The following is a 23,672-nucleotide window of genomic DNA, read 5'->3' on the forward strand; positions in this document are numbered from 1 at the left end:
TACGGACACGCCGAGGAGTAGGAGCATCATCTCCGAACCTCGTACATCGCTGTGTTAAGGTTTGATATTCTTCCTTTTGTTTCTAGTTTATTTTTCCGCTGCGCTAACGAATTGTAGGAAGAAACGAGCGATTTGGGGCGGCTATTCACACCCCCCCTCTAGCCGAGTACGAAGGATCCTAACAAGTGGTATCAGAGCGAGGTCGCTCTTCGTTGGATCAACACCCGGGGGAGCACGAGCTAGAGATGGATCAACTCGGAGAAGACATCACAATTCCACCTTTCTACGATCGCGACGACTTCGCGTTTTGGAAGGTAAGAATGAAATATTTTCTTATGACTAACCTTGAAAATTGGAGTTGTGTTCAATTAGGGTTCAAGCCTCCGATGGACAAGAAAGGAGAAACCCTAGAGAAGAAGAAGTGGACCAAGGAACAAGTCCACCAATCCCTAGTCAACGACGAGGTAATGAAAATATTTCAATTCTCATTACCTAACGATATATTGTGTAAGATAGGTGGTTACAACAATGCCAAGGAATTGTGGAACAATTTGGCCAAGTTCCATGAGGGGAGCTCCACTTCAAGTAATGAAGAGGAGTCAAGTGAGCTAAGTAGCTCACTTCATGGAGATGTGGATTTAGAAGTTGAGGGCCACTCAACATCTAAAGAAGAAGAGGAGAGTTCTTCCTCAAGTACGGAGCAAGAAGAAGAAGCTTCTACCTTCGGAAGGGATGAAGAAGAGAGCTTTCATCCATCCTCAAACCTAGGTAACTCAAGCATTTTAATTTCTAGCAAATTACACATAATGTGCTTTGAGTGTAGGGAATTTGAACATTACAAGAGTAAATGTCCAAAGAGGGTTAGAAAGACTCTACCGGCGCCCAAGATCAAGGAAGCCGGAGTCCCGATACGCAAGAACAAGGAGCACGTGGTGTGCTTCCAATGCAAGCGAAGGGGACATTATCGGAGCCAATGTCCGAGGGGGAGGCAACCTCACAAGGACAAGAAGACGAGCACATCGATAGGGGGAGCTAAGGCAAACCCTAAGGTAATCTCTAAGGCTCATTTTTGCAATTCAAATAGAACACATGCTAGTAGTTTGATTGCGATTGTTAACAATAATGATAAGCATGATAATTATAGAAATCGATACACATGCTTAGGTGCCAAACATGCGAGCCTAGATAAGGATAATACTAGGAAAGCCAACCCTAGGATCAACTCATCTAAGGTTAAGGATAACCTAGGTAGAAATCCCAAATCATCTAGACATATGCCTAGGAATACCTCAAAGACAAATGACAAGTTAAAACTTGAGGTATTAGAGAAGGAAAATCAAGTCTTGAGGTCAAGACTTGATACTTTGGAAAAGGCTCTTAAGAACTTGGAGAAGTCATCTCTAGGGTTTAAGGGTCAAAAACCAAAGTCCAAGGACAAGAAAGGTTTGGGTCACAAACCTAAGTCCCAAATGGTCAAGCCCACTTATCACAATGTTCCATTCGATTATGGAACAAAATCTAGGGCTAGGAAGACCATCACCAAGGTCACAAGGGGAGTCACCCCTAGAGTTGATCTTGATGAGTCCCAAATGACCAAGGTTTTAAAGTCTAGGAGGGTCATTAGGAGGGTTGCTAGGGAAGTCATCCCTAGTGAATATTTAGTGAACCCAATGAGCTCCAATAGGTATTGGGTTCCTAGGAGCATCTTCTCTACCCCATAAATGGGTTAGAGAGTGTCAACTCCAATAAGAAGGGTAGTTAACCCAACTTTGAGGAAATTGACACTCAAGGAGCATTTTCAAGGTTTTGTGAACCTTTGAAAATGAAAAGGAATTATCGTTTACTCCTTGAAGAGTAAATTGTGCCATATTTGAAAAATATCGATTTTAATCTTATTTGGCACAATTTAAGAAAACCTAGAGAAATACCATAATTGGGATTTTGGTTTTCTCTTAGGGATATATGGGCAATCTAGGGTTAGATTTTAAGTTAGCCAAGGCTAAGGATACTTAGATAGGGAATTTAGGTATTTTATTTGTGCTAACTTGCCATGATTGGTTGCCATATGCCATGCCATGACATCATATTTATTTTATTATCATTTGAAATGTCATGATAATGCTTAGGTTATCTATATGTCATGTTTATTTAAGTTTTCAAACTTTATGCCATGACATCATGACATTGGCACATGTTTTTACTTATGATATCATTTTATGCCATGTCATCATCTCTTGCATTAATAATCAATGAAATTGATTTAAGGATGAAAAACACATTTTGATATTGAGATCAAATTTGTGTTTAGAAAATGCATGAGACCTTAGTCTAAGATACCTAAACCCATATCTCACATCAACATTGACTTGGATGTATTTGATACACTTTAGATGTATGTGAGATATTAGGATCATGAGTTAGGATCAAGGTGCATAGTTTTTGTACCTAGATGAGCCTAATTCAAGAAATGGAGGATCATAGGGAAAGCTTGTGTACAAGTCATGTACATTTAGCCCTAAGATTATGGTCATAAATTAAAAGGTTTAAAATCATTTTAAAATTGATTTGAAAAACCTTGATGAAGTTTTCCTAGTGATAGCATTCATCATTGAACATTGTGATACAAAGTTAAGTTAAACTTGAACTATTTCAAAGTTTTAGAACTTTGTATCAAGATTGAAAAATGGAAGTTATTTTCATAGAAAACTATTTTTCCATGATAGTATATGTTATGAGGAATGTATCCTCAAAATTTCACAATTTTTCAAATTTTCTGGAATTTTCTAGGAGTTTCTGAATTTCGGGAAGGAAATTTCAGAAATCTGCCTATCAGAGTCTGGATCGGTCTGGGGACCGATCCAGGTAAGTCCTGATCGGTCTGTAGACCGATACAGTAAGAACCAGAGAGCTTGGTGCGATCTGGTGAAGGCCTGATCGGTCTGGGGACCGATCCATGGGGTTTCTGATCGGTCTGGGGACCGATCAGAGCGTGCCGAATTTCTGATTTTTCAGCTGTTGTCTGAAATTTCAGTTATGGAAATGGTGTTTTTGGATTTCTAAAGGTTTGGAACTCACAAAGACATTGTTGGTGCAATGGTCAAGGGGGAGTTGACCTTTAGGGGGAGTTTTACCTAATTGTCAAGGGGGAGTTGACTTTTAGGGGGAGTTTTTACTCCTTAAGACTTTTGAGGATTAGTGATATGGGATTATCACTAAGTTGATTGTTGAGTTTAGTATCAAGGGGGAAATTAAGAGTTTCAATGAAAGGTATGAGACTTTCATTAGGAAGAAACTCTTGACCTTGATACCCTCTTTTTCTTTTTGATGTGTGTCAAAAAGGGGGAGAATTATTGGAGAACCCAAGTTAGGTTATCGGGTTAACCTAAGGGGAGAATGTCCAGAGAATGTTCAAGGAAAGAACATTGGACATTGGAAGATGATTGGAAAACCTAAGTTAGGTTATCGGGTTAACCTAACTTGATTATGGGTTTTGTCAAACATCAAAAAGGGGGAGATTGTTGGTGCAACCTTAGGTCAAGGTTGACCTGGTTGACCTGACTCGAGTTGACCTGACTCGAGTTGTATTTTGATGTTTGACTTAGGAAGATTGTCGGTGCAACCTTAGGTCAAGGTTGACCTAGTTGAGTTGCATGTTGATGTTTGACACTCGTGGAAGAGTTGTATTCTTGATATGGGACAAGAATAGATGTTTGGGAGATTGTTGGTGCAACCTTAGGTCAAGGTTGACCTGGTTGACCTGATACTGGAAAAGTCCAAGTATGGAGACTTGGCACGGAAAAGTCCTAACTGGGATATTAGGCAGTGTGGAAAGTCCTGGTGAGTGAAGCCAGGCAGTGGGAAAGTCCTAACTGGGATGTTAGGCAGTTGAAAAGTCCTGGTGATTGAAGCCAGGCAGTCGGGAAATCCTGGTGAGTGAATCCAGGTGAAAATCCTAGTGAGTGAAGCTAGGTGAAGGTGAAAGTCCTGGTGAGTGAAGCCAGGCATTCGGGAAAATCCTGGTGAGTGAAGTGAAGTGTGAAAATCCTAGTGAGTGAAGCTAGGTGAATGAGAAAGTCCTAACTGGATGTTAGGCGGTTGGAAAGTCCTGGTGAGTGAGGCAGATTGGAAATCTGGTGAGTGAAGCCAGGTGAAAACCCTAGTGAGTGAAGCTAGGTGAAAGTCCTGGTGAGTGAAGCCGGGCAAGGGAAAATCCAGATGGATCAAGGGTGATCGGACATCTGGTGATGGGAAGTCCAAGTAGGTCATAGGAGTGATCGGATACTTGGTACGGAGAGAAAAGTCTAAGTGGGTAAAAGGGATTGACCGGACACTTAGCGGGGAGTCCTAGCAGGTCAAGGGAGTGACCGGATGCTAGGCGCAATGTACCAACAGGTCAAGATTGACCAGATGTTGGTTTGGACTTGGTTTGGGCGAAAACCATGAGCTGGATCGATCTGGTGATCGATCCAGTGATACCGAGAATATTCTGATCGGTCTGGTGACCGATCAGTAACACATCAGTAGCATACTGTGTTAACCGATCGTCCGGTGACCGATCAGAAGCCGAACAGGAGCGAGGCGCAAGATGGGCTGATCGGTCCGGGACCGATCAGGACTCCTGATCGGTCCCGGACCGATCAGAGGTCCTGATCGGTCCATGGACCGATCGGGGACGAAGCGAGGAGGGAATGGATCGGTCGTGGATCGATCACATGGAGCTGATCGGTCCACGCATCGATCCAGCACTAGCTGCGACGCAAGCCAGATTTCTTCTGCGCTTCTTCGCTTTCTTCGCAGTTATAAAGGAGACGAGCGAGCCTCTCTCTCTCTTCTTCTTCCTTCTTCCTGTTCTTGGTGCCGCTTCCGGTGAGCTTGCTTCTGCTTGAAGCTTCGCGTGAGCTTGGGTCACTGTTGTAGGCGCTTGGAAGCGGCTGCTTCTTCCAGTCGAAGAGAAGGCAAGAAAGTTTACATTTGTATTGTACTTTATTTCTTGTTTTCCTTGTACTCTTTTCTTGCTGTTGCAAGAAGTTTCTGTGGCGAGGTTTCTCCACCCAGAAGGAGTGTTTTTATTAGCCGGTTTTCCGGGGACTCATCCACCGACGGATTGATTGGGTTCGTCCACCTTACGGACACGCCGAGGAGTAGGAGCATCATCTCCGAACCTCGTACATCGCTGTGTTAAGGTTTGATATTCTTCCTTTTGTTTCTAGTTTATTTTTCCGCTGCGCTAACGAATTGTAGGAAGAAACGAGCGATTTGGGGCGGCTATTCACACCCCCCCTCTAGCCGAGTACGAAGGATCCTAACAAAAATGAACCAAACTTTTGAAATGATTGTTCAAGCTTGGCTTGATTTATTTTTTATGAGCTTAAGCTTGTTTGAAACTTGGCTTGATCTTCATTCGTTTAGATGTTATTGAGCTCTCAATTCAAGTTTAGCTTGAGCTTGGTTCGTTTAGATGTTATCGAGCTCTTAATTCAAGCTTATTTGATTGTTTGAAACTTTTAGTTATTTGATTTATTATAGAGCTTGATAATTTGAACTTATTTGTTTATTTTATTAATTATTTAGCATATTGGAAAAAAAATTTTATTAATGAATATAGATCATGAACATTATTCATGAACGTTGTTCAAGAACATTGTTCAACGTTGTTCACAAATGTTAACGAGCTGAACACATATGTGTTCAAGATTGTTTGTTTAGTTTAACGAGTTGTTCAAGCTTGTTTATTTAATTAATCTTGTGTATATTGAATGAATATAAACAAGCTCTTACTAAGCCGAACACCAAGCTTGTTCATGAATGCTTAGTTTATTTACAGCTCTATTGCTCGAAATCAAAAGAAATATAACAGTTATTTCCCTAATAACCTAACTCAGTGTCAAAGAGGTAACTTGTTGATTTTCACTCAGGGCAATTATTTTTTATCTCTTATTATTATTATTATTATTATTATTATTATACGCTAAGTGTTTGCAAAGTGCAATACTTAAACAACCTTTTTTTTTAATTTTTTTATGTAGAGATTTTAATTTTTCCAAATGAGTTTATCCAGTAATCAAAATATAATCAGAGAGATCCCTTTAAAAGCACAAGTGTTAGTTTAGTTATATGAATCATGACTATTTTAAGAATTATCTACCATCGAAGTCAAATATAATGTGAAAAGATACTTAAACTAGGTCAACACGCAAACTCTCACAGTAAAACATTGCTCACTTATGCTACTATAGATAAGAAAAAAATAGATCAATAGGTATGCTAGTATTATAAATCACAACAATATAAAAAATCTAGAACAAGCGTACTAGCATTTTTACAATAAGGACACAACCAACAATGATATAAAGACTGATGCAACTAAACATGCCACAAATGAAACATAGTCAAAACAAACTGAATCAAACTAAGAATACTAAAACAAATGTATATATATATGTGCAACTCCCCAGACTTGGACACTTCATTATACTAATGAAAAGAAAATCAATAAGGTGGAGGAGGACGAGGATCATGAGAAAATATAGATAAATGGGGCAGGTTGTCAAAATGCTCATGACACTGATAAAGGCTAGCAACCTGCTGCCTAGTCAAATCCATAGAACATTGAAATTCCTCCTCTCTCAGCCACTCCCAATAGTGATTACCAATAAAATAAGAAATAGTGTCCTAAAACTCCCCCATACTTCTAAAATGATTCCAAACCTCTTGGAACTATTCTTAAGACAAAGAAACATGCCCCACCAACAAATGTTGGTGTTGGGTACTACCTAGAATTTCGTTCTGTTTCTCCTGTATAAAAATTTGTACAAGCACAGAACTTTTCCTAGCAACCCAAGTATTCTTAAACTTGGATTGGAAACGAAACTTAACATTTTTACTCCAAGTTCAAATCATGTGTTCTTCATAAGTTAAACATGGATTGGAAATGAAACTTAATATTTTTACTCCAAGTTTAATTCATGTGTTCTTCAGAAGTTAAACCATATTATAGAAGTTAATTAAATATCTATTTCAAGGATTGACTTCCAGGTCGTTGGCTAGGCACTCGACCTTTTTGGTTATGAGATCATCCACCACTTCCTAGACAAAGCTTTTCAAAGAAATTGAATATTTAATCTCCTCACAATAAACCCTAGGTTTAACTAAAGAGACCTCAATCGAAGCATAAGATCGAAATACAAAATCAAACACAAAATCGAAGCACAAAATTGCTAGCTTCTTGTGTTGGTATTTCAGGATCCATACAAAGAAAAACTAAACTAGTTCGCAGCGGAATAAAGAACTAGTTATACCTTTCCTTTTAGGTAAAGACCTCTTGATCTTCTGTTGTATTCCTTTCCTCCTCTTGGACATCGTGTGGGTGATGATCTACCAAGATGAAATCCACCCGAACCTTCTTCTTTGCCTACAAGTTTCGGCCACCCAAGGAATGCCAAAATAGGAAACTTCCTTCTCTACTTCCCCTCCAAGCAAACCGGCCACAAGAAGATGGAGCTTGATGTGTTGCTGGCCTTAAGAGAAGAAAACAAAGGGAGAAGAGAAAGAGAGAAGGGCCGACCACCAAGGAAAAGAGAAGAGGGAAAGCTTAGGTTTCGGCCCTAAGGGAACAAGAGAAATATGGAGATGTGTTATTCCCATAAAATACCCTCTACCTCTCTTTTATAATCCTTGGTCATAACATAAAAGGGAATTTTAATAATAATTAAAATCTCTCTCTTTTAAATTTCCTATTGTAATGGCTACAAAAGAAAAGTTTAAAAAATTAAAATCTCTTTCTTTTAAACATTGTATATGTCTACAAAAAGGAAAGATTTTAAAATTAAACTTCTCTTCTAAATCATAGTTACAAAAAAGGAAAGTTTTATCAAAATTAAAATCTCTCTTTTTAAACCAATATAGATGACAACAAAAAAGGAAAGATTTTAAAATTTAAAACTCTCTTTTAAAACCATGTGGATGACTTCAAAAAGGAAAGATTTTAGAATTAAAATATCTCTTTTAATTCTTTGTAGATTGCTATAAAAGGAACGATTTTAAAAAAATTAAAATCTCTCTTTTTATTTCTTCAGTGGTCGAGCCCTTGCTTGGTCACCAAGCAAAGCTTTACCGGCCACATCTTGGACACCAAGATGGGCTTGGCCGGCCCCTTGCTTGGCACCAAGCAAGGACGTGGTTGGCCCCTAGCTTGGGTAAGAAGCTGGTCTTTGGGTGGATACAAAGGCTTTTAATAAAAGGCTACAACAGGGACCTAGAGGAGGAATTGGTTTTGACCTTCTGATGGACTTAAGCTTCCTGTGTTCGACCCGAACACCCAACTCAAGTTCATCAATAATAACTCATACCACTAAAGAGTCATTATTGAACTACCGCACGATTCCCATATTACATTATGGACTCCTTCTTATCACGAGTGCATTAATCTCCCTGTGTTTAAGATATCGAATGCCCATTAATTAAATGAGTTACTGACAACTCACTTAATTAATATCTAGCTCCAAGAGTAGTACCACTTAACTTCATTATCATGCCGGACTAAGTCCACCTGCAGGGTTTACATGATAATCCTTATGAGCTCCTCAAGGGGACATCATCAACCTAGATAACTATGACACAGTTTCCTTCTATAATCAACAACACACCATATAAATAATATTATTTTTCAACTTATCGTGCCTATTGATTTAACGAATAAATCTCACCCATTGATAAATTAAAGAAATAAATACTATGTATATGTGTAATTATATCGGGATTAAGAGTACGCACATCCATGATAACAGAGGTTCTGTTCTTTTATGCAGTCAGTATAAAAAGAAACATCCTCAAATGGTCCTGCTCAATACACACATAGTGTACTAATGTAATTTTATAATCAAGATAATTTATATGGAACAGATAACATGATCTTCTGTGTAACACCACACACCATGTTATCTATAATATAAATTAAATAGATAACTGCATTTAACTAAATGCAGACATTTGACCAATATGATTCTTATTTCAAAATAAATGCTCATACAAAAAGTTAGACTTTTAGTATACATCCTAACAGTTGGTGGGTCGCATGCTCCTCATGAAGGACATCCAAAGAGGTACAGAAGTCATAAAAATCATATCTAGAATGATCCGAATCGCCATAAGAAAAAGAGTGTCTAGCCAGCTCAAGTTTAGAGGAAGATGGTTTCAGTCGATCCTCAAGAGTGGAGACATATTCAGGTGTAAAGTCTCTAATCATCCAATAGGAGAGATCTCGAATTGAAGTTCATTTGGGGTTAGGTAGGAGAAGGGGGAATCTAAATTTTCTAATAAAATTATACCCTTTCTCCTCCTGACGAATCATCTTCATCGGTAAATAAGTGTCAATATTAATTTTAGAGTTATCATATAAAATATCTAAACCAAATAGTTCACACCCTAAGTTTATAATGATGTGTGTAATTGATCCACCAAACACAATGGTATCCAAAGATGTCTTACCAGATCTCGCTAAAGAAAATGAAATCCTGAATCAAATTCGACCTCATTCAACATTGCCTAAAAGTAATACAACTCTATTTTCCGAACCACACCGTCACTCTCACTATGATAAAAAATGGTCTTCCTCATAACGCGGTCGAGGTAATGAAAGGCCTTGGAGTGAGAAGGGTCATAGGGTTCTTCCATGTCTGTAATTTCATTCCAAAATACATTACTATTAAAAGAATCATCAAATCTGTGAGACCCCTCAATGGGCAAACTAAAACAATTATTGAAGTCTTAAAGAGACCACTCATAATCATAATTTATTAGGTGATGGATCGTTGTTATCAAAAGTAAAATAGGTATCTATTGAACTTAGGAATTTAAGGATAATTTTGGGGTAGGTTGGATAGCTGAGACTTATCAAATCATTCCAACTTATGTTACTAATTATCCAATTTATATCATCCTTATTTCTAAGATTTTCTGGTATAAATAATCTAAATAATGAGTCCACATCAATTTGCGGATAACAAGAGTATCAAATCTAGCTTTTTGTTCATCATTAAAAAAAAAAATTTGTAAGAATTCTCATTACCTTCGTCGTGTTGCCGATGTTTTCCTTTGTTGGTTGCTTTCCCATTTTCTTTGCTGGAGTCATCTCTCCCGCTAGATTTGCCACTAGGGATGTAAACGAACCGAACCGAGCTGAACAGTATTAGGCTCGAGCTCGGCTCGTTTAAGTTATGTTCGGGCTTGAGTTTCGCTCGAGCTCGAATCAAACTTTTATTACAAGGCTCGAGGTCGGCTCGTTTTGGAATTATTAAACTCGCAAACAGTTCAAGTTCGGCTCATTATTAGCTCGATTATCATAGTTAACGAGCCTAATTCGTTAAGCGAGCTCGGGCTCATTTTAGAGCTTATTTTTTAGGCTCGTTTTAAAACTCGTTTTAAGGTTCATTTTAGAACTCATTTTTTGGCTCGTTTTAGAGCTCATTTTTTTTTGCTCGATTTAAAGCTCATTTTTTGGCTTGTGAGCTTACAATCGAACATGTTCGCGAGCTCATAAGCCGAATATCCTTAAGCTCGAGCTCGGCTCGATAAAACTGTCGAACTCGAAATCAAGTTCGAGCTCAGCTTGATAAGATAAACGAACGAACTCCAACGAGCTTTTTATCGAACCGAGCTTCGAATAACTCGCGAACCGTTTGGTTCATTTACATCCCTATTTGCCACTTTTGCAAAATCACTTCATCATTTTGGATGGTAGATTCACAAGTCAAAGAGGGATAATTGGTTGGAAGAAGGTGAGAGAATTAAGAAAAAAAAATTAAGACGTGCAGAGTTGTTGGTTGGTTGAGGTGAAAGAGAAAGCAAAGGAAACAAATATCCTCGCTTGAGATCATGGAGGAAGAAGGAAGATCTTAAATCTAATTTGGATCAAGATCAAGAAGAAGTTCTTGAGAGAAAACTTAAAGAGAATCTCGAAGAGAGGAGTTGTGAGATGGATAAAAGCTTGCTTGAAGAGATTTGAGAAGAAAGGAAGTAGAGATCATCATGCCTTGGAAGAGTTGAAGAAGAAAGAGGAAGAGTTAAAGAAGCTTGTTGTCTTGCCTAGGAAGAGATATCTAAGGAGGAGAAGAGAAATAGAAGAACGATGAGGAGCACAAGTGTGCTTAAATGAGACACAACCTCAAGATCTAGGGATTTTATCCCTAAGTTTCACGCCACACGACCATGGTTTTTGACACGACATCGACGTGAAACAGTCTATTTACATGTGCATGACCATGTCAAATGGCATGACTAGACCGTGAAATTGGCTGTTCGAGATAATCGTGAAACTTAGTATGGCCATTTTTTTCAATGAAACAACCATGTCAAAAAGAACATGGCCATGTCGTGGTTGCCTTCTATCCTACTCCAACCTTGATGTTAAACAGTCTGTTTGCATGACACGGTCATGTCAAATGACATAGCTAGGCAGTTAAATAGTTTGCTAGAGATACATGGACATGAAACTTATTGTAGCCATTTTTTTCAATGGCACGATCGTGTTGTGGCTGCCTTCTTTAGACTCCGAGTCGAACTCCGTCTCCATCTCGGGTTTGGCTCAGGTTCGTGCTTTGGCTTCCTTTAAAGTACCTACAAGAAACGTAATCCCTTTCTCGACCTTTGTAGCGTTAGTTTGTTTGTGCATTTCTAATTCACAAAAAAGCTCGTCTAGTTTTAACTTTAAAAGGTTTCTCGAAACATTATAGGCATCTATGATTGAAGCCCATAGTGCATTTCAAGGAAATAAATTCATAGCATACTTGATGATATCATGGTTCTTGAGTTGTCCTTGATCGTCATGTATAGTTAGCTTGCGGTTTCTCCATCCTATATTTTGATATTAAATAAAGAATTTATTAGGAGGTCAAGTTTCATTACCCTCGAGTCAGTCGTTCCCTCATGTAGTTCGACTAGTTTATCCCACAATTCCTTTGCGTCGTTGAACAATCCGACTCAGCTCAGCTCTTCCTTGGTCAACTCACATTGCAGAGGATTTAGTGCCTTGTTGTCAATCTAGGTCTTGTTCTTCATATCCGGGTTCCAGTTCTTTGGGTCAATAGGTGTTTTGGTTGCTTTATCAATCAGTGTCTGGTACTCGCGTCGAATTGAGAACCACTACTCGATGTCAGTCTTCAGATAGATCTCCATTCTCTTCTTCTAATACAGAAAGTTGTTTCCGTTGAAGAGAGGAGGGCGATCGGTATTGTACCCTTCGATTTGTGTCATTTCAAATATCTCGCAAAAAAAAATAGAAGGAATGTCCTAAGACTAAGTCTTAGATTAGTAGAGTTTGAAGAAGAAGAAATATTGATGACTCGAGTGTTGTTGCACCAACTTCGAGTAAAGACTGAACAAAAAAATTATTTGAAGTGGTAAATTTTACTAGTTTAAATACAATACGAAAAATTGAAATCCGAAAAAGGAAACTAGAACAATTCCCCCACCTTTGTTGGTGGTTGCACCAATTCGGAGCTAACAAAGCTCGGATACCACTTGTTGGATCGAGACCCATGTGAAAGAGGGGGTGAATCACATGTTTTAAAATCTTTTTTTAAAATCAAAGTACGCAGAGGAAAAATTAGAACAGCAACAAAGACATAGTCGATTTTACTTGGTTCTGAGCCTTCAGCGACTCCTACTCCAAGACCTAGGTCCCTTGGATTTATCAATGGGCAAGTCACTATCAGTAATTAAATCAAGTACAAAAAACTAGGAGAATATAACAACCCTACACTTTCCTTTAAGAGTAATAAAGAAATTGACTGTAAATAAAAGTTACCCAACACTTGTAATTTCTACGATCGAGCTCGATATTGGACCGCTTCTCAATAGTAGTCGAGCATAACAGTGTCGTAGCAGAGCAGCAGTGCAAAGTTAGAGTAGTCAGAACGTTGTACGATGGCATAAAAGCCTGTAATAGAGGTGTGTATAACTGCATGGTCGAGTAGCCCTTTTAAAGGGAATGGAAGGTGCGTTTAACACCACTGAAGGTGCCTTCAACTGCAACCTCTATCCCTTAATAGCCAACTCTTATCATCAACGAAACTTTCTGTCTTATCCGATTGCAAACACCTTCTAATCCATCCAAGGCGCCTTCCATCGCCTAACTCAAGATGCCTTCCTTCACATGGAAGGTGTCTAGGGAACTGTTCACCCAAGAAATTTTGTGTAATTCAATCCTGTAAGTTTATGTTAGCCTAAAACAAATAATAACCTACAAGATAGAGTTATTACAATAAAAATAGTATTAATTAGATCCCGTCCTTCAGACGCGGATTTAGTCATGATCTTAGTTTAGGTTTTCTAAAATAGATCTAAATTGGATCGACGCCTACTGTCCCCTCAAACGGGGCGCACTCTCACTATATCACTCTCCTCCAGTGACTTACCTCCACTTATCAAATATCAAATTACCTTCTCAACATCCAATCTGACCCACCGGGTCTTCCTACTGGAATCGCACATCCAGAATTCGCTAATCGGGAATCAAACATCCTGACTTCCTATCAGAATCACACTTCCGGACTTCAACAGATCGGAAGTCGAACATCCTGACCTCTTACCAGAATCCTACATCTGGATTTCGCCAATTGGAAATTGTACATCTTGATTAGACTTCCTTCCTGGTGTCTGGTCCTCTTGATCCGTCAAGTTAGTCAATCCTGCACACTCAGTAACAAGGTTAGATCACAAGCACATCTAACTTTAATCCATTTATCATTCATCAAAACATGAGTTTGATCATTAGTGTCAACTACACCAATACTTTACTTGCAGGTACTTCATTGTGGCCGTCGACTATTTCTCCTGGTCTAGGACTAGCTTTCTTTAATAGCAAATGTCCTGTTCATGCCCAGACTCCCCCGAGTAGACATAATCATGGTCGAGATCCTTCCGGCTGCAATATAAATATCTTGATCTTTCGCACAAGGGTCGAGCGAATATCGTATATCACCTACGTTCTTTTTAGGTCTTAGACTCCCCCGACTCGGATATAGTTGGGGTTAAGTCGCTCACGTCCTTTTCAGGACCCAGACTTCCTCGATTTGAACATAGTCAGGGTTAAGATGCTCCCGGATGCGATATCAACATCCTCTTTGCACAAGGACTGAGCATATATCGTATCACCAATGTCCTTTTCAAGGCCCAGACTCCCCCCGACTCGAACATAATCAAGGTCGAGATCCTCCAGGTTGCGATATCAACCTCCTCTTTGCACAACAGTTGAACGTATATCGTATTGCCCGCGTCCTTTTCATGACTCATACTCTCTCGACTCAGACATAGTCGGGGTTAAGATCCTCCGGACTGCAATATTAACCTTCCATTCGCACAAGGGTCGAACGTATATCGTATTTCTCGCATCCTTTTTAGGGCCCAGACTCCCTCAACTAGGATATAGTTGAAGTTGAGATCCTCCCAACTACGATATCAACCTTCCTCTCGTATAAGGATCGAGAGTATATTGTATCGTTCACGTCCTTTTCAGGTCCCAATTTTTCTCGACTCGAACATAGTTGGGGTCAAGATACTCCCGACTGCGATATCAACCTTCCCTTCGCACAAGGGTCAAGTGTATATCATATCGCCTACATCTTTTTTAGGGCCCAAACTCTCTCAACTTGGGCATAGTCGGGGTTGAGATCCTCCCGATTCTTTAATTTATACAAGAGTCTTGTGTTTATCGTATCACCCATGTCCTTTTCGAGACTCACTTTCTTCCTGACTCGGATTGTCAGAATTGAGCTCATATATACCTGTAAGCCTCTCCTGAGTAAGAGTCACTAAGTCCTTCCCAGATACTTGGGAATCACAGATCTAGCACGATGCTATATATGTCGGTAAACCTCTCTGACTCCACCGGTACTTAAGAGTCGTAAGATCAAGCTTATTATTATCTCCCAACTTGGGCATAGTCACGGATTGAATTATTATCTCTCTGATTCCTTGAATACTCGAGAGTCTTTGGATCTAACTGTTGGATCGTTACGCACGTGAGAAGGGAGGTGAATCACGTGGTTTTAAAAAAAAAAACTCTTCTTTTTCTTTTGAAATCAAAAGTACACAGCAGAATTAAACACAAAAATAGAATGCACAAACATAAGTACGCGAACTCGGTCGATTTTACTTGGTTCGGAGTGTTCGACAACTCCTACTTTAAGACTCAAGTCTCGCAGACCTATCGACGGGTAATCCGTTAAAATCCTCTTCCAGAACCGCCAGAAGAGGGAAACGATACAATCAAAAAGTCAGGACAAGTGTAACACGTTACACTTTCCTTTATGTAAAAATTAAGTACAAAATGAAAATTCTATTATCCAACACTTTCGAAGATGATCAGATCATGGTTGATATTGGACCGCTCCTTAGCAGTAGTCGGGCGCAACAACATCGTAGCAGAGCAACATCACAAAGTCGGAGTAGTCGCAATGTCGAACGGACGTGTAAAAGCTTGTAGAAGAGTTGTACAAATTATTTCTTGAAGGCTGGCCAAAACACTCTTTTATTGAGTATTGAAGGCGCCTTCCATAGCACTGAAAGTATCCTCCATTCGTTAAGTTTTATCTTGAACAGCTCACCTCTTATCGTGGTTGAAGTCCGATTTTATCTGACCAAAGGCACCTTCCATCGCCCAGCTCAAGGCGCTTTCCGTCACATGGAAGGCGCCTCGGATACTGTTCACCCGAGATAATTTGTACTCCTTTTATCCTATAAAATGTGTTAGTCAGATATAAAATACTAACCTACAAAATAAAGTTAGCATGATAATAAAATAATAATAATACTAATTAGTTCTTGTCCTTTCAAGACTAGGAACTAGTCAATATCTAGGGATCTAAAATGGAGCTCCCTCAAACGAGACACGTCCTTACTGAGTCACTCTTCTCCAATGACTTGCTTCCACTTATAAAATGTCAAGTTACCTCCTTGACGTCCAATCTGACCCACCAAGTCTTCTTGTCGAAATCATATATCTGAACTTCACCAATCGAGAATCGAACATCCTAACCTTCTGCCGAAATCGCACATCCAGACTCCAACCATTGGGAATCGAACATCCTGACCTCCTGTCCGAATCGTACATCCGAACTTCAACCCATCGAGAATCAAACATCCCGACCTCTTGATAGAATCCCATATCTGGACTTCGTCAATCAGGAATCACGTACCCCGACTAGAATTCCTGCCTAGTGTATGGTCCTCTTGACCCATCAAGTTAGTCAACTTTGCGCACTCGGTAACAAAATTAATTAGATCAACAACACATCTAACTTTAATTCATTTGTTATTCATCAAAACTCAGGTTTGATCATTGATGCCAATTGCACCAACACTAACTCCTTGAGCACGATTATTATTTCCCAATTTGGACATAGTCACGGATCAACTTATTCTATCTGCGACTTTACCGATACTCAGGAGTTGTGAGGTCAAGGTTATTATTATTTCCCGACTCGGACATAGTAGTAGATCAACTTATTCTCTCTCCAACTCCACCGATACTTATGAGTCATTAGATCGACCTTATTATTATCTCCTGACTCGGATATAGTCGTGGATCGAGTTGTTATTTTTCCAACTCCTCAGATACTCGGAAATCTTTGGATCTAATTTATCATTCTTTCCTAGCTCGGACATAGTTGCGAATCAAGTTATTCTCTTTACAACTCCGTGGGTACTCAGGAGTAGTGAGATCGACATTATTATTCTCTCCTAACTTGGACATAGTCATAGATCGAGTTATTCTCTCTCTGATTCCACGAGTACTTGAAAGCCATGAGCGATCTTATTATTTTCAACCACGTGGACCTGGATAACCGTTGAACAAAATACTTATCCAATCAGTCAGCTTACACATCTCTTTTGACTAAACTTTAAGGGGATGCTTGTGATGCGGAGGTAAGTAAGGGTCAATGTGGTGGCCCGACAGGCAAGCCATGTGGTAAGGTCAAGGCTCAGTCAATATAGCCTCCATGTGGCAAGACTTGGTCAACACAATGCCCAAGTGGAATGTCCCTTGACTTGGTCAACATAAAGCTTACAAGACACTCCTTGATGCGCCTTTTAATCATGCTTTAATGATCCTTAATACCCCTTAATGCTCCTTGAATGACTTTTGTTGAAGATTGAGGTTTCTTCTTATTAGGGAGGGGAAGGCACCCAAAGAAAGTAGGTTCTATTATGCTCTCGCATTCGATTATGCTATCATCTCATATGATCATCTATTTTTTTGCATTTTTTCATCGTTTCTCCATTTTATTTCTACCAAGTCTCCATGCTAATTTAGACATCGGAGTGGTCTCACCGGGCCTCCCAACAAATCCTTTGATGTTTGTTACTCTCTGTAAGAAATCGCCTCGCTACGGGAAGAGATCTAGGAGAAGGTATGCTCGACATCATCGTTCTTGATGGTGGGATGAATTTCTGCGCTCCGTCATCGTGATGAGATTTCTGGACCGACACTGGAGTGTATTTCTACCGCTGCGTCACTGTGGTGAGATAGCCAAACCGGATCATCAACCTTAGAGTCATGGCAAGATTTCTGTTCTGTGTAACTTGTTGCCTATTGGTGCGCAGTCAGTAGCGAAGATAGTTTCGCTGTAGTTACTCTTCTTGTTTTACAAGTTCTTTTCCTGCTACTAAAATGCTATCGTACGTAGAATCAACTTCTTGGGGTTTTAAGTCTGAATAATTGAAGCATCCCGTTTCTTTTACCTGTGTGATAATCTTTGTGTTCACCTATATTTATCACAAGATTTGATTGTTGTTGCTGTTGTATTTATCAGCTATCAAAGGCTACACAACCACAAGTATATAAAATGCATTAAACATATTCATTGTTTGCATGATATATATTCCATGAACTCCATTGGAACTCTCATTTATTTGCAACGTAAACATAAACATCTAATCAATTTCTATCCAGAGCAGCAGTCTCATTTGTTTTCATATTGATTTTATCATCCTTCTTGAGAAGTTCAGCGTACCAGTGAGCAGAGAGCTTTGGAGTCCTTGTCTTATTCGCGTCCTCGAAGTCGACATGGTACAATCCACACCGAGATTGATACCCCGTCAACACCTCAAACACATCCATTAATGACCAAACGAAGTAGCCTCTCACATTTACTCCATTCCTGCAACACCATTTCGATACTTCTTTTCATCGATATCAAGTTGTGTTTCTCATTTACTATATAAATACTAAAAACTAGTACCTGATAGCATCGAGCACGCCACTAATGAAGAGAGTCAGGTAATTGATCCTGTCAGTATCGTTGAGTCCACTCTCTTTCAATCCTATTCCATAACCTGCAAATGCACAACCTTGATCAACAACAAGAGATGGCTTAATACAGATTAACCGATATGGAAAACCAACCATTTTCTTCGACAAAGATAGGATGATTGCCGTAAGTGTCCCTGATATATTGCAATATGTATTGCATCCCTTGAGAATCGATCGGCGCAGCCTTTGTGGGGTCAAACTGGTTTGTTACACTGCATTAGTTAAATCACTTGGCTAAACCAAAAATGACAAACCAAACAATTCAGCTGATGCTTACTTGACCGGGCGTTGCATTCCTCAAACCTGCAGCAATTGAGAAGCAAAATAATTAGTTTACTAACGACGGTAATCAATGATGCAAAAGGTTGGAACCGCCAACCCAGCGGCCCCCTCATCCCAGCCCCACAAGTATGAGAGGGAGTAAATCACGGTGAATACGGGCCCAGCTATGACATGACGGTCTTAGGTGTTTAGCACGGACAGATATTGATGTTATCGCAATTGCTGCCGCAGACCCTCGACCTCCCGACTCATGATGCAAGAATACCATGTCATAACCGGCTGATCCCGCCCGTGGGGGCACTAACGACGGTAATCAAGAGAGTGTAGATGGTTGTTACTAATTATTACTTGAAATGTCGGATGCAGCATCGAAACTGAAGTCGCGAAGTTTCATTTTCAAAGCATTGGGGTTGTCTTTGACATAGATTGAAGAATAGTGATTGATGCCAATGTAGTCGAAGGCGCCCTTTACTAGTTGAGATTGGTTGCCAGTGAAGGAGGGGAGCCTGGAGCCAGCATTCTTCTTCATTGTTTCAGGATAATCTCCATTCACCAAAGGATTAAGTATCCTAATTGAATGATGAACTTTTTATATCTTGTTTAAAAATTTAAATGTTTGAAATGACACGGAGGGACCGATAGAATGACTCACCAACCGACGTAGAAGTCGATTGTTCTTTGGGTTGCTGCAATGTCTGCAGAAGAGTTTGTGTCTGGATAAAACCAGAAAGTGTAAACGTTGATACCCATCCAGCCTTTCTGTACTGCCTGTAGATCATTTGCAAATTAAGAAGGTATATATATTCTTAGCCAAGCATCTTTCTTACCTGTGTTGTTCAATTTGAAATACAAAAATATTTCACTCGAATTGCTTTCGAAAATCAAATGCAATCTAGCCTCCTTAAATTACTGCATGCTTATCCCAGAGCACAGGCAAATGAAGAATACCTGATACTTGCTTTTGTAGAGCTTCACTACAGATGCATGGGCTAACAGAAAATGGTGAACCACAATGTAAGGCTCTGTTGTAGAATTGCCAGCGTTGCAATTTGCTCCGAATGGAGACGAGCACCGACCGGGTGCAATGCCTGCTATGTCAAATCCACCTAATGCATTGATGTTGGGCTCAGCAAATGTAGTCCATCTTTGAACTCGATCACCGAAGTTTCTGAAGCACACATCAGCAAATGCAGTGAAATCCTCCCTGGATTCCACACCATCTCTTTATGTGTTAGCTTGCTTAACTCATTATTTGTAAAATTTAAGGAGACTGCAATGTGTATATATATATTCAAGCAGTTGAAGGAGAGCTTACACAAAGAGTGGGCTCAGTAATCCCGAGTACTCCTCTTCTAGCACTTGGGGATGTTCGAGGTGGTATAGTGTAATATGAGGCTGGATCCCTTCATAGTTGCAAGAAATATAAGACCAAAAGTTGAATTAGAAAACAAGTTTGATGTATATTTTTAATGGAAGACTAACCATATTTCACTAGCTCATCAATGAAGTTGTTGTAGAACTGCAGACCTTTAGGATTCACAAAACCTCTTCCATCTACAAAGAAAGTAGCATTCATATAAAATAACAGAATTAGTTTTTTTTAGTAACACTCTAACCGATCTAAAAGTTTCAGGGAGTCATACTCGGAAGAAGTCTTGACCAAGAGATGGAGAATCTGTAGGAGTCCAATCCCAATTCAGCCATCAGCTTGACATCTTCCTAATAAATCATCTCATCTTACTGAAAGTTACTTGTATGATTCTTCTATAGTCAAACTAACTCTTTAATTGTGCGATTGCTTAGGAAGTAGCTTTAATAGTCATCAATGGGTAATAATTAAGTTAAGATTCAAACCCAAAATGAAACAGATAGAAGAAGCTTTTATGTATTTTTACATTAAAAAAGGTGAACCTAAAGTGTGTAGTTATTATACCTTATATTTGTGATACCCATCTGAAGCTACATCTGCTGTACTTTTGTCCATCATTCGTCCTAAAATATTCATCATAAAAAAAGATCAATAATTCTCAGAAAGTTAAACGGTGGTTAGAGTAATTAAACACAGGATTATAATATCAGTGACTGAAATTCTATTACTCAAATGCATTCAAATGTGAAGTGTTGGGCTACTCATGCATTCTTCCGGAGTCTACTCATCTCCTATTACAAGTAGAATTAATCGATTTTATATATTAATAAAAAGTAAAATTTGATTGGTTTGACTGGTAAAAAAACAAAAAGTTCGGTTTCGAATAGTTTGGTTCGATCATGATCTAATGTTTAGATCCAAATTAATGGTGATGTCGACATGTGATACATCTTACTATTTTATTAAAAATCAGTCTAAAATGTATTTACGTTAATGTTTTTTTTATTCACATTAAAAATAATTCCAAGGTTTATTAGTAATTCCACAAGCGAAACAATCAGTGATCTAGAGTTCGAGACTCAGGTATAACGTATTATTATTGATACGGTTGGTAACGGAGGGGCCCAAGAGGAAAGGGTGAGAAGGGTCAAGGCCATATGGCGGTCAAAAGTCAAGAGGACGTGGCAGTCAATAGTCAAGCTGACTAGGCAGTCAAAGGCAAGCATATGGGGTAGTCAGGGGTCAGGCAGACTTGTCGATCAAGGGGGCAAAGTAGTTGAAAGACAAAAGGAGACGACAGGCGAAGCACTGGGCACAAGTCGGAAGTGGCAGAGCTGTTCAGAGTCAGCTCGGTCTGCAGGCCTGCGATTCGAAGGCCCAGAGGTACCAGTTGCGAATCATAGGTCGGAAGCGGCAGAGCTGTGCAAAGTCAGCTCGGTCTGCAGGTTTGCGATTCGAAGGCCCGGAAGCGCAAGTCACAAATCATAGATCGGAAGCGTCAGAGCTGCGCAAAGACAGCCCGATCTACGGGCTTACAGACGAGGACCAACAAGTACTCATGGGTCAGAAGCGGCAGAGCTGGGTAGAGGCAGCCCGACTTACAGGCCTGCGATTCGAAGGTCCGGGAGTGCAAGTCACGACTCACAGGTCAGAAGCAGCAGCGCTGGTCGGAGTTAGCCCGACTGGCAGGTAACGCTTAGAGGCAGGATCTGGTCAAGGGTGTGAGGTAGATGCAGACCGCGATAAATAGGACGAGCTAAGCTGTGCAGGGGTCGGAGGATCACAACTGTCCGTCAAGGGTAATCATTGCATACCAGGGAGATGTGCGGAGGCGGAGTTTCCTAAGCGAAAAGATGCTCTCATAACCAATGACAGCCTGACAGATGTTCTTCACTACGAGACAAAACCCCTGTGTAAAGGCGGAGGTTCCTAAACAAGAAGATGCCTTCACGACCAATAGCAGCACGACATGTGTCGGGGATATACGACAAAGCCCAGCGTCTAACGTCTTCTGACAGGGTGACAGGTTCTGGAAGCAAGGCGGGTGCATAAAAAGGAAGAGATTCCTCGTACGCGGGTACGCGCTCTCTCGTCATTTTTTCCACAACTTTTCATTTTGAGTCTCTCGGCTTTTTCTGGGGAAAAGGGACCTGACTTAAGCGTCGGAGAGCCTGATCCGGGGACTTTTTTCCTGGGTTTCGGTCTCTAACGTGAGAGGGGGGGATTGTCTGAGTGTGCGCAGGGTCCTGCAGCAGCGTCAGCCACCCGTGGGAGCCGGATCACCTACGACTTTCCGTCAACAACCAGGCCACCACGACCAGCCTCCGTCCGACTCAGCCTTCGGACGGGATCAATTATGAATTTTTCTCATCATTAATTTTATCTGGTTGTTTTATATATAAAAAAATATAGTTTTCTTTAGTTCCATATCTTAGAATTGACAACAGTATGATCAAAGAAGTTTCTATAAATATTTTAGGCTGACGATGTTAAAAAATATACTTTTCTTAGTTTTTTTTTACTAAGACAAGTATAATATTAAATTAAAATAATTTTTTCATAAGGAAACCCGTTATAGTAGTTTGTTGCTGGGATACTAATCACACTAGTATAATATAATTTTAGATATTAAATTTTCATTCGGTATAATTGATTTATGACGATGTACTCAAACGTCATCCTATCCATATTCATTTAAATGGTTAATAGTCTAAAACAATCATTGCGAACAGAAGTAAAGTTAAACAATCGAATCGGGGGAGAAACAAGTACCAGACCTTGATGGGTGAAATTATCCCAAATGGACGGAGTCCTTCCATCCTCTGCCACAGCTCCCTCCACCTACGTACGTTTAACCAACAACGATAAGCATTCTTAGACATGAAGCTAGCTATACTCACGCAAGTCCTTCCAAGAACCGAATGAATCCCAACGTTTAAGGAATATTGGCTAGCTCGCCTGATAAGCCGAAGTGCCAGCTCCGAAGATGAAATTCGGCGGGAAATCTCCCCTGCTCAAGCTGGCCGGCTCAGTCACTAGCGGCAGCCCCCAGCCGTAATTTTGCAGCGATAGCAAGAGGATCACCGTCAAGAAGGAGGAGCTCGAGAAGGTCCCTTCTTTCCCCATCCCTGCGCTCTCTCCTCGTTTATCTCTACGGGGCGACCTCCGCTATCTAACGCTTGAGCACCAGACGCACAGTCGAAGAAACCATATACAACGACAACAGAAGGGTAACGCGAGACGGAAGCCAGTGAAATGTACGCCACAGCCAAGAAAGAATAAAATATACTTATTTGAATAAAAATTAGTAAATAATGTTTAATATAAAAATTATTCTGTATATAATATTTTATTTTAACGATTTTAATAATTAAGTCAATCAGATAAGGGTAGCTTCGTGGAAGCCGCTGTACCATTGTTAAACGACCACGTGTCACTTGCACGAGATTAAAATTATCCACGTCCAGTGGGTACCGTTTGTCTTCTGTTTAATTAATTTTTTTTTGCATATTCATTTAATTTTATTGGATACGGATTAATTTTATTGGCGCGGTGCGATTTGATTACCGGTATTGAATTTTACAAAACAAACCTTTTATTGTCCGTCTGAGAAATTGGGGACGAACATGAGTTTTTATATTTCGTAGATTAAGAAAACCAGGACTGCAGGATTGTCAAATGCATACACAAATGCAAAGAGTTGCTTTCATT

The 23,672-nt window shown here is 39.9% G+C and overlaps 1 protein-coding gene across 1 annotated transcript; it reads right to left on the minus strand.

Moving 5' to 3' along the window:
• Window positions 1–17,821: 17,821 nt before the first annotated feature.
• Window positions 17,822–23,219, minus strand: LOC121981973 (beta-glucosidase 22-like). Its single transcript, XM_042534793.1, has 13 exons — window positions 22,920–23,219; window positions 22,739–22,802; window positions 20,526–20,584; window positions 20,236–20,311; window positions 20,075–20,146; window positions 19,908–19,995; window positions 19,541–19,796; window positions 19,245–19,360; window positions 18,941–19,161; window positions 18,588–18,613; window positions 18,404–18,509; window positions 18,240–18,333; window positions 17,822–18,158 (listed from the first exon to the last, which is right to left on the minus strand). The coding sequence occupies exons 1-13, from the start codon at window positions 23,085–23,087 to the stop codon at window positions 17,936–17,938; spliced, it is 1,569 nt and encodes a 522-aa protein (XP_042390727.1). The 5' UTR covers window positions 23,088–23,219; the 3' UTR covers window positions 17,822–17,935.
• Window positions 23,220–23,672: the final 453 nt, after the last annotated feature.

Source organism: Zingiber officinale, chromosome 5A (genome assembly GCF_018446385.1).
Source record: "Zingiber officinale cultivar Zhangliang chromosome 5A, Zo_v1.1, whole genome shotgun sequence".
In the NCBI taxonomy this organism is placed as follows: Eukaryota; Viridiplantae; Streptophyta; class Magnoliopsida; order Zingiberales; family Zingiberaceae; genus Zingiber; species Zingiber officinale.

Bases quoted from the DNA above. Each gene is read 5' to 3' on its own strand.
- LOC121981973 (XM_042534793.1), bottom strand. From the start codon at position 23,087: ATGGGGAAAGAAGGGACCTTCTCGAGCTCCTCCTTCTTGACGGTGATC. The intron at 19,996-20,074 runs GTTAGTCTTCCA...GCAACTATGAAG, and splicing joins TGATGAGCTAGTGAAATATG to GGATCCAGCCTCATATTACA. The intron at 18,334-18,403 runs GTTGGTTTTCCA...GTGCATTTGCAG, and splicing joins TATCTTTGTCGAAGAAAATG to GTTATGGAATAGGATTGAAA.